Here is an 11,402-nt window from a genome sequence, read left to right as displayed (position 1 = left end):
AACTAACCTGTACACTAACAGCATCTAAAAAATCTTTCCTACGCACGCGCTCAGAGCTCAAGGAAGGAGTGACATGAGCTAACGTGGTCGAGTCATCATATATCTGCCCACCCTGTCAGAAGATATGGTGGCTGCTGCTGATGCAATATGTCCAATCCTATCAATTGCTTATCTCTAAGAAGCAATCACAACGTGATCTGCTATGGGTTCCATGGCTGGGACTACTACAGGAAATCTCTGGCCAACAAGGTCCCTATGTCTAGGCGGAGCTCTATCACGCCTATGATATGCATCTCTATCAGCAATCCTACCCCTCCCCTGTCCATAATATCCTGGAATATCAAGGTAGTTTGGTTTCATCTGACAATGAACCTCAACAAATACCTGTTGTGCAAAGTATAATGGTATCTGGTCGTTATGAGGATAACGACCATGGGCAGCTAAGAAGCGTGGGTAAATCAGTGATGCAACCTGTGGGTTGATACATCTGGTAACCTGATATCCCCTCACCTTACTCTTCTCCTGATATTGTGGAAAGCATCTCTCCTTGATGGTCTCCTTCGAGACCACCCCCACCACATCAGCAAAAGAATGAGGACCCCTCACCTCACTCCTCAACTGTCTATATATATCCTCTATAACCTTAGGTGAGAATGAGGTATGAGAAACTAAGCGGTCCCTCAATGTCCGCAAACTATCAAAAATGGATGTGCATGTACTCTTGTACACGCCATTAGTACGAGGGTCATCTAATATGGCCCTCAACCTATGCAACTCTCGATCACTATACTGAAAAATAGTAGAAATGTCGGGCAAGGGGGGATCTTGTTGTGGAGGATCAACATCATCAATGTGTGGCTCCAGATGTGGAGCCTGCGCAGGTGGATCCTGATCAAGAGCCTGCGAAGGTATATCCTGGGATGCCATCTATCTAGGTACATGTCATAAAGTTAAAATAGATATGTAAGTAGAGAGAGAGAGAGATTATACATATAAATCTTCATGAGAGAGAGAGAGAGAGATCATTTTCATTTTCAAAAAATACATGTAAAAATTTCAAATATTTCAGTGAGAGAGAGAGATAACATATATTTCAGATCTAGAGATAACATATATTTCAAAGAGATAGAGAGATCTAACAAGTGTATATAAATAAATCTTTGACATACATAAAAAATTCAAGAACATGATATATAACATTTGGGCCTGGATATGATTATATTTGGGCCCATATGATTATAAAAGTATTAAATCTGCACTATGTGATCTTAACGGGAATGTAATATGACCCCTTAAGACACTATGTGATGGACTAAGGGGTATACATTCGTTCACACTAGAATTTTATAAGGGGTCATATGCGGTTCTAAGGGGTCATGCATATGTTAGGACACTATATGATCCTAAGGGGAATGTCATATGTACAGTAGGATGTTATAAGGGGTCATATGACCCCTTAGGACACATAGGAAATTTCATATGTATAGTAGGATGTTATAAGGGGTCATATGTGACCTACTAAGGTGTCACGCATGTGTCAATGCATGTGTGACCCCTTAGGACCACATACGACCCCTTAAGACACTGTGTGATGGACTAAGGGGTATGACGTTCACACTAGGATTTTATAAGGGGTCATATGCAGTTCTAAGGGGTCATGCATATGTTAGGACACTATATGATCCTAAGGGGAATGTCATATGTACAGTAGGATGTTATAAGGGGTCATATGTGACCTACTAAGGGGTCACGCATGTGTCAATGCATGCGTGACCCCTTAGGACCACGTACTACCCCTTAAGACACTATGTGATGAACTAAGGGGTATGTCGTTCACACTAGGATTTTATAAGGGGTCATATGTGGTTCTAATGGGTCAGGACCACATATGACCCCTTAGGACACTATATGATCCTAAGGGGAATGTAATATGTACAATAGGATGTTATAAGGGGTCATATGTGACCTACTAAGGGGTCACGCATGTGTCAATGCATGCGTGACCCCTTAGGACCACATACGACCCCTTAAGACACTATGTGATGAACTAAGGGGTATGTCGTTCACACTAGGATTTTATAAGGGGTCATATGCGGTTCTAATGGGCCAGGACCACATATGACCCCTTAGGACACTATATGATCCTAAGGGGGATGTCATATGTACAGTAGGATGTTATAAGGGGTCATATGTGACCTACTAAGGGGTCACGCATGTGTTATAACACATGCGTGACCCCTCAGGACTACATATGACCCCTTAGGACACATAGGAAATGTCATATGTACAGTAGGATGTTATAAGGGGTCATATGTGACCTACTAAGGGGTAACACATGTGTCAATGCATGCATGTGATGAACTAAGGGGTATGTCGTTCACACTAGGATTTTATAAAGGGGTCATATGCGGTTCTAATGGGTCAGGACCACATATGACCCCTTAGGACACTATATGATCCTAAGGGGAATGTCATATGTACAGTAGGATGTTATAAGGGGTCATATGTGACCTACTAAGGGGTCACACATGCGTGACCCCTTAGGACCACATACGACCCCTTAAGACACTATGTGATGGACTAATGGGTATGACGTTCACACTAAGGGGTATGGACTAAGGGGTATGACGTCATATGTGGTTCTAAGGGGTCATGCATATGTTATAACACATGCATGACCCCTCAGGACCATATATGACCCCTTAGGACACTATGTGATCCTATGGGGAATGCCATATGTACAGTAGGATGTTATAAGGGGTCCTATGTGACCTACTAAGGGGTCACGCATGTGTTAATGCATGCGTGACCCCTTAGGACCACACACGACCCCTTAAGACACTATGTGATGGACTAGAAAGGGTATGCCATTCACACTAGGATTTTATAAAGGGTCATATGCGGTTCTAATGGGTCACGCATGTGTTAAGACACTATTTGATGGACCAAGGGGTATGTCGTTCACACTACAATTTTATAAGGGGTCATACGCAGTTCTAAGGGGTCACGCATGTGTTATAACACATGTGTGACCCCTTAGGACCACATATGACCCCTTAGGGCACTATGTGATCCTAAAGGGAATGTCATATGTACACTAGTATGTTATATGTGATCCTCTATGACCTCCTAAGGGAACGTATAGTGTCATCAGGGCATATGTGGTCTTAAGGGGTCATGTTGTGCGTGTAATAGGATGTGAAAATGGGTCACATTGTAGAGGATTTATTTTGTCTAATTTGTTTAAATTTGTTATCCAAATTTTCTAATATTTATTTAAATTAAAATTTATTAATTTTTCTAAAGTTTAATTTATTATATTTACGTTTGCGACATTTTTCTAATTTTCTTTTTTTGCTAATGTTTTTCTAAGTTCTGATTTACTACCTTAGTTTTCTATGTTTTTCATAACAATTTTTTAAAATGTTGAAAAAAATATACATATATACAATTATGTAATTTTAAAAACAAATTGACACAGTTCATTCAAAACATTAAATTATCAAACATTTTTCTAAAATAATGAAAAACAATAAATTATCAAACATTTTTCTAAAATGTTGAAAAACAATAACTATATACAATTATTTAATTAAAAAAATAAATTAACAAACAAATTATTTATTAATTTAATAAAAAAAGACATTATTAAACCAAACAAAGGGTTATTTTGTGCACTTGATATAATAAAGGTCGAAAACTAAAATATGAAAGATGCTAGTTGCTACAGACAAAGCTCGGTGACGTGATGCTGACGACTGGTTCGATCTAACCCCCACCAGACAGAAAAAGACAACTTTGATAATGACCCTTTAACTGTCACTTTCGCTTTTTATAAATGTTTTTAAAAACCCTAATTGAAAAAGGGTTCGAGCGAATGGGGGGTTCGAGCCCAAAAGTCACCCCCAGTTCGAGCGAACCCAGGTCCGCAACGTGGTTCGCTCAAACTCCAAGGGGTAGTTCGAGCGAACACCCCTATTTCGCTCGAACACATAAAAAATCGAAGTTCCCACTTTCGCCAAATTCCTTCGTTGGCAAAAGTGGGAACCAACTTTGTGAATTCACCCTACACCACTTCCACAACATGTGGGAGGAACCTTGCATGAAAGATTTGACTCAAAAATTAATTTTAAAAAATTCAAATGACAAGCTCTTGGCCTTTCATCATAGTCATTGGGTGCTAATTTAGTACACACTAGTGTGAAAATTTAGAAAAATCTAAAAATTCCTTGAAATACCTAGAGTTCAAAAGAGCATGTATAGGAATACCTTGCTTTGGAGCATTTAAAGGTTTTAGAACTTTGGATCAAAATCAACACTTAGGTCACTTGTATGCTCAAGACTATCTTGTTAATCTTTCTCCTGACCTTAAGAGCTAGTTCAATTAAGGGGGTCAACCTAGGAGAACTTGGCCATTGCATTCCAACAATCTCTCCAAGGTATTTTGAAAGGTATCCCTTAATAGTTAGCAAAGACGATTTTATTGAATTGAGGAGAAGTTTATACTATGCTAGATCATTGTTTGAGAATCAAGGATCACAATTATGCAATGCAAAATTGATCTAGAGTTTTGAAATTGACTTATAGTCAATTACAAGTGTACATAGAATTTGACAATTACTATATCCAAGTTACCTATTTTTCCTTCCAAGACAACAAGAATCGTACTACATCAAGCTAAATTATTTGTTATAATTTTCACAACTAAATATTCAAATCTCTTCAATTATCATTTAATATTTTAAAAATTTACCCTAAACTCTAATTAATTAAATTAAATGTATATTTTATAATTACATTAATTAATGAACATAAATAGCACATTGGAGATTTTTTTTTTCTTTACTAAATTACATTTACCCATTGCCTTGATTTTATTCATGTACACAGTTTTTACAAATTTAATGAGCTTGTGGAGAGGTTTTGTATACTCTTCTCAATTTACAATGCTAATCAACTAGCATATATATCTTTAAAAAGACTATATAAATATGTCGAGAGATATCCTTCTCAAGGCATCTATTTCTAAACAATTTTTTTTTATATTGAACAACAACAAAATAGGGTGTTGACCGTGTAGACAAACAACCTGTAGATAGCTTTAACCAACCATTAACAACACATTAACTGCACCAAACAATTGAAATTATAATATCAAAAAGCAATTTAGACTAAACTTAGTAGCATGAAAGTCTACAACAATATAAAAGTTTATAAAACTTATATGATAAGAAACCCAAAAAACAACCAACAAGTAGCTAGGCAAACAAATTGCCCCAATCCTCTATGAGGAATTTAAAGAGATCTTTGTAATTTCCTTCATTTTATGCATCCTTCCCAAGCCCCTTCTTCTACAACAGACATAATGTAGTTGCAGAGCAATGCATTACCTTCAAGCCGAATCTGGAAAGGTGAGCATCTTCTTTTCTAGGTCAATCACCTTTGCATTAAGGGTAACAAGGTCTATAGTAGTAACATCACATTTAGCACACAAATGAGTCCCCTCGTTCGATTAAGTCTCTTCAACCAAGATGTCATCCTATGAGAGGTTGGCATCCTTTGTAGGTCAAGCGGCCTCGATAGAAAGCTCTTTGAGTGGCCACTGGTCATCTTTTCCAAATTGTTCTCTTCCTCTAACTCTACAATATCTTTCTCCATCTCAGAACCTTCTCCAGTTTCATCCACTTCCATTTTATTCTCATTTTTTCCTGAAGATCTTCCTGCCAACCTGTTAGACCTTCTAAGGTTGGAATTACCTGCACCCAAAGTTCTCTTCCTCCCCACTGATCTGGGCCATCTCCTCACGACTTTCAACTTTCCTCAATACAAACGTGGGGCTAGTTTTTCTTTGCTTTCTTGCCAAGGGGGATAGCTTTCCCACATTTAGCAGAGCTTGAGATGGTACTACATTGTTTTAGGTCACAAAGAGCAACCATAGCAAGGTTATGTAGGAAAAAAAGGGTGTTAAGATTGTTTAAACAAATTTATATTTTATATTAAAACTATACCCTAACAATAAAAAAACAAAAGCTTGTTTATATTAAAAATATACCCTTAAAAAAAAAAAAAGCAGCTTGATTTTTTTTCAAAGATTTATAATAGAAAGCTTAAAAAACAAAGATTTGAAAAGATAATAAAAAATTATTTATTATATTTGAATTTTTACTACATGAATCTTTACACCCATATAGAACGGTAGAATGCCTCTCCACATAATAATAGAAAAATAAATTCAATTGACATTTACTTTTTAATATTGTCTTCTAACTAATAAAAATAAATCGCATCTTTGAAAGAAGGGATCTTATGGGGACGCCCTGCAGGCCAAAGATTGGAAATGAGCCGACATTTAGCTGTGAGTTGGGCAAGGGAACAAATTTGAATATCTATCCGTTGCAACCTTATTATACCAACTTAGGCTCATCCTCTTCCTCAACTCTATTGGGTATTTGCCTTAGGCTTAGCATTTCGCTGGTTGAAACTAAAATTGTGTAGGCAAGAACAATGGCAGGGAATCCAGAGGCTACTGTTTACATTGGTAATTACAGAAGAAAACATTCTTCATATTTTTCACTTAATATTGATATTTGCTGTACCTGTCCATGCTCTTAATGTTTGTGTGTTCTGTGGGGTTACAGGGAACTTGGATGAAAGAGTGGATGAGAAAGTGGTCTATGAAATAATGGTTCAGGCAGGGCCATTGATATATCTGTACATTCCAAGAGATAAAGAAAGCAAAAAACACAAGGGTTATGCTTTTGCAGAGTACCCATCACATTCAGATGCTCAGTATGCCATTAACTTGTTTTCAGGCTTTGTTTGCCTTTATAACAGGCCTCTCAAGTTCAGGGTCAGTAAATACATTTTTCATCTCCTGAGAGCAATCTTTGCCCCTTTTCTCTTCTTTTTGGGGTATATGCTACAGATTTTACTGAAATTTTTTAGAGATTTTTGAAATTTGTATTGTGCAGATCTCTGGTCAAGGTGTAGCTGTTTCGCAACAGTCATCTGGACAGATTACACAGAAATGCACTGACCAGAAAACCCCAAACCCCGGGAGGGCCACTTCCAGCTCCCCATCTGCTTCTTGTGGATCTGACTATTTGTATGGTAAGAAACCTATGTTTATCATGTTTATTTAGGTTTTTTTTTCAGAAAGCTTCTTCTGCACTGCATGTAGGTTTGAGGAATATCAATTGTGCCAATATGGCCTATCACATAAACCCTACCTTGTTTCATCTCTTCCCTTCACATGGGTGTTTTGATTTGAATGAATTTTTTCCTATTTAAGCTGTTAAGGATTAGGACTGAACCCCACCCATGCCTATTATTGCATCTACTCATCCAAGGATTGCCCTAATTTTCCTTTGAAGGCCTTGCTAGCTCCACCAAATTCACCAGTGAATACCCTGTTGGCATTATTAATTTAATTACACTATCAGAGCTGTTTGGATATTCATGATCCCTGTTTGGATTGCCGTAATTTTCCCTCTGGAAGCCTTGCTGCCTCCACCAAACTCAACAGTGAATACCCGGTTGGCATTATTAATTTAATTTCACTACCAGAGCTGTTTGGGTATTCATGATTATTGTTTATTTTTTCTTAAATTACAGGCAATGGCAGCCCTGGAGGCAGAAGAACTGAATCTCACATGAAGGTTTCTAATTACAGAAAGTCTCCCCTGTCACAGAATCCATTAGTTGCAGAGGTCTTGAGATATAACACTCGGATGGCAGCAGTATGTCACAGGGGTGTGGGATCCTCTGTCTCGCCTTGTGCATTTACTTAGTATCCAGCTTCCAGCTTTAACAGATGTATACGATCCAGAAAGTTTTGTATCATATATAATTGTAAGTAAATTTACATATAGTATGACCAGTCTGATTTTCGAGGAGTTGAGGCTCAGAGATCCAACATAAAGCCCAAATATACTAGCTCTTGTGTAGCTATCCAGATTGGATTGATGTTTTATTTCTTTTGCAGAGATATGTTCTCTAGCATTCGAGATCTCTAGAGTTGGAAGGGCTCTTCTCTCAATAGTATTCATAAGTTTTGAGAAAGAATAAAATGATCTTTGAAGATAATAATATTACAAGGGCATAAGTTTTTCTTACATTATTTTCTATTTTTTCATAGATTAGAGGATTAATAATCTTTTCTTCATTGGTTATGATTTTATTTATAATGTGGAGGACACAATCGTTTATTAATCTCTTTCAAAGATATTTTGTTTATTACAATCAATCAACAAAGTAAAGCACCATATAAATTTATTCAAACTTTATATGCTAATCCAAATCAAATATTTAATGAAAAGATGTAGGAGATGAGAAAAAGCTCATTTGAGGATATAGAGTGGTCTCCTCTTGATGTTTTAAAGAGGATGTTGATGTTTGTGAAAGAATATTTCTTCACAAATTTAATGATTTCATAATTGGAGGAAAGTTTGCTTGATAATATGGAGAATAAATTCATCACAATTGTCATCAAATGAAGCAAAGTGTTGTTTATAATGAACACATAATAAAGATTCAATTTATGCAATATTTAATGTTAATATTATGCTTGTGTTGTTGCAACCATTAGTATATAGAGGTTTCAAAAAAATAGGTTTCCATAAACTAACTTCAAAATTCCTCTTCAAGCAAACTAGCAATAAGAGCATTTGACTTCATATTTTTCATAAGACAACTCATAGCAAGGATTAGATCTTCTCAAGTTTTGGGCAAAGTGCAAAGTAACAATACACGCTTATCCCCTTCATCTATTTTGACATCAATAGAGCTTAATTGATTCATAATCAAATTTGAATGTTTTACTACAAAGTTCCCATTCGATCCTTAAAGTAGACAATTTTCTTTTAAAAAATAATTTACTAAAACTACTCTTAAACTACTACATATCACCGAATTCTCTTCTATAATTTGTATGCGGTAGATTTCATAGAGATACTTAGCAACATATAATATACGAGACATGGATAATTTGTATGTGTTCCATTCCTTTTTATCTAGCATTTGCTAGTCTTCATCAATTATCTTCTCTAGTTTCTTTTTATTTGTGAGTGTCAACCATTGATCTCTCTTCAAGGAGATCCTCCATCATGAGTTTTCATGGCTCATAGCTAGTTCCCTTGAGTATCTTGATCTCTATTCTACAAGAGTTGGCCATAAAACAAATGCTCTTCATTTCTTAGCAAGGTGTCGCCTTGCCCCCTACCCTCCCTCCCCCCCCCCCACCTAACAAAAAATAATTTGATATGATATTTTAAAAAAATAGAGTGAAATTATTGTAGCAATAACATAAAATTTGTATAGATTTTAGTGAGCATGCATTCAAACATGCGAATAGAAATGGAAATAACATAAAACTAACAAACCATTAAAATATACCACAACATTGGATTTACATGAAGAAGTCCTTTTTAGAAAAAATAACTCCATTGACAAGGAATACAATATTTATTAATCTTCACAATTAGGTATCCAACATACTTCTCTCCCTAATCTAGCACCTATGAACCTATAAATATTCATCTCATCTCATGCTTACAAACTACCACCTTAAGCTCCAATTTATAGCCAAAATGAATACATAAAACCATAAATGATTTCCAATACAATGGACTTAAACCATAAGCCAAATAGTCGACATGCAAAAGATGCTATGTGACGTGTTCATGAATTACAAGTAAATTTCTAGAAGCTTCTTGAATTTTTTTATGAATTTGGGTGTCCAACTTCATAGAAGATAAAATGACTCCCACTAGAAGACAAAATAACAACTCTCCAAGTCCAAAAAGGCTACCAACTTCTTACACATCATCAAATATGCTTTATTACACCTCTTACAATGTCATAAATGCTTCCTACACCTCTTACAACACCATAAATAGTTAAGATGTCCATCCACTTCATGCTAAGTATCTAATGATGTTATTATATACCAAATTGAGCTTCTACATGCCACCTTGCAAAGAATTTTTCAAACGCTTAGAAATTATATTTAATTGTAAAAAATGTTCCTCCTCATGTGAGACATTCAATGTCCCCTTCCATGATTAATGAAGTCAAATGAAATAATAGTCAACTATTAAAATTAAGGTACATAGTCCTTGGATTGCAAGGTTTAAATCATCAATCCCAATATTAGGGTGAAAGGTTTCAATAACATCTCTACCATGATGGAGTTTTGAAGGTTAAATGCACAATTTGATATGACAAAAGGGGTGAAAATTTATAAATTTCTAAGTTGGGTAGGATTATAACTTTGATGCAAGTTTGGATATATGAAAGCCAAGTGCAAAGCTACTACAACTTGTACATGGAGAAGAATTGGAACTTCAATGCAAGTTTACATATGCAAGTTAGGTGAAAAAATTTAATAGCATATAGCATATCAAGGTTTTAGAGGGCGAGTTCATGATTGCTTATGAGTAGCTAGCATGAAAAGTTCCTACAAGACCATGTAAGGAAAATAGGATAACCTCTAGAGGCCATAACATTTGATTTGGAAATTCGTCTTAGCTCATGTTTTACAATGGTCTTAAGAGGTTCATGTTGTGGTCATGGGGGCTTCACTTAGTGAACCTAGGTTATAGCATTTGTGTTCATGGCATACTAAATAATCCCCCTATTTTGAAAAATATTGCCCTAAAATCCTTTTTTGTCACCTCCTCCCAATACACGACCCAAATTAAAAGCCCCCCTATTTTGACCATTTATTGCATTTTTTCATAGCCCGAATTAAAAAAGCCCCTATTTTCACCAAATAGGCAATATATTGAACTTATTTTTTGAGATATTAAACCCCCCAATATGAATGCACGTGATATAATATTGCCTAGCAAGTGAAGCCCCCGTGGTTGTGGTGACAAACTTGTGCTATTTTGGGATAGTTTCAATTATTTTAGGTGTTGAATTCCATTGCTTAGGATGTCAAAATTATATTTTAGTACTATTTTTGGCATTTCTATTTTTAAGCAGTAAATTGTGCGTGATCATGGATTTTGTCTACAAATCACTCTATAGACTCACCTATATGTGTAGAAGGTAGGGAATAATTATTGGAGCATTTCATTAATTTTAGATCCGATTTGAGGATTAAAATCTCCCTAAAATTAGCATCAAACCTACACAGTGAATATATTTGAAACCTAATGATAAAGTCCAAAATAAATTTGAATAAAATAGTTCCCAATTCTAAGACGATAAAGGAATATTGTGGAGGGCCACAACAAGTCCTAAGTGTCATTCTTTCTCAATGTAGCCATCTTTTCATCCATGGATAACTTCTATGACTTCCGATTTTTCACATTTGAGATTCATCAATGCTAGTTTTAAAGGTAAAAATACATAAAATTAGGTGGGATATACCTTTCTACTTTCCTTCTCTATCAATT

General features: G+C 35.8%; 1 protein-coding gene across 1 annotated transcript; it reads left to right on the top strand.

The window, feature by feature from the left end:
- Nucleotides 1–6,310: 6,310 nt before the first annotated feature.
- Nucleotides 6,311–8,095, top strand: LOC131033310 (uncharacterized). Its single transcript, XM_057964497.2, has 4 exons — nt 6,311–6,538; nt 6,639–6,850; nt 6,972–7,110; nt 7,615–8,095. The coding sequence occupies exons 1-4, from the start codon at nt 6,505–6,507 to the stop codon at nt 7,788–7,790; spliced, it is 561 nt and encodes a 186-aa protein (XP_057820480.2). The 5' UTR covers nt 6,311–6,504; the 3' UTR covers nt 7,791–8,095.
- Nucleotides 8,096–11,402: the final 3,307 nt, after the last annotated feature.

This window comes from Cryptomeria japonica, chromosome 10 (assembly GCF_030272615.1).
Source record: "Cryptomeria japonica chromosome 10, Sugi_1.0, whole genome shotgun sequence".
NCBI lineage: Eukaryota > Viridiplantae > Streptophyta > Pinopsida > Cupressales > Cupressaceae > Cryptomeria > Cryptomeria japonica.
Note: the sequence above shows the minus strand (reverse complement) of the source record. Positions and strands in the feature narration are given on the sequence as shown.

Excerpts from the sequence above, each read along its gene's own strand:
- LOC131033310 (XM_057964497.2), top strand. The coding sequence starts at position 6,505 with ATGGCAGGGAATCCAGAGGCTACTGTTTACATTG. Across the intron at positions 6,539-6,638 it reads AGAGGCTACTGTTTACATTG|GGAACTTGGATGAAAGAGTG; the intron begins GTAATTACAGAA and ends GTGGGGTTACAG. Across the intron at positions 6,851-6,971 it reads ACAGGCCTCTCAAGTTCAGG|ATCTCTGGTCAAGGTGTAGC; the intron begins GTCAGTAAATAC and ends TGTATTGTGCAG.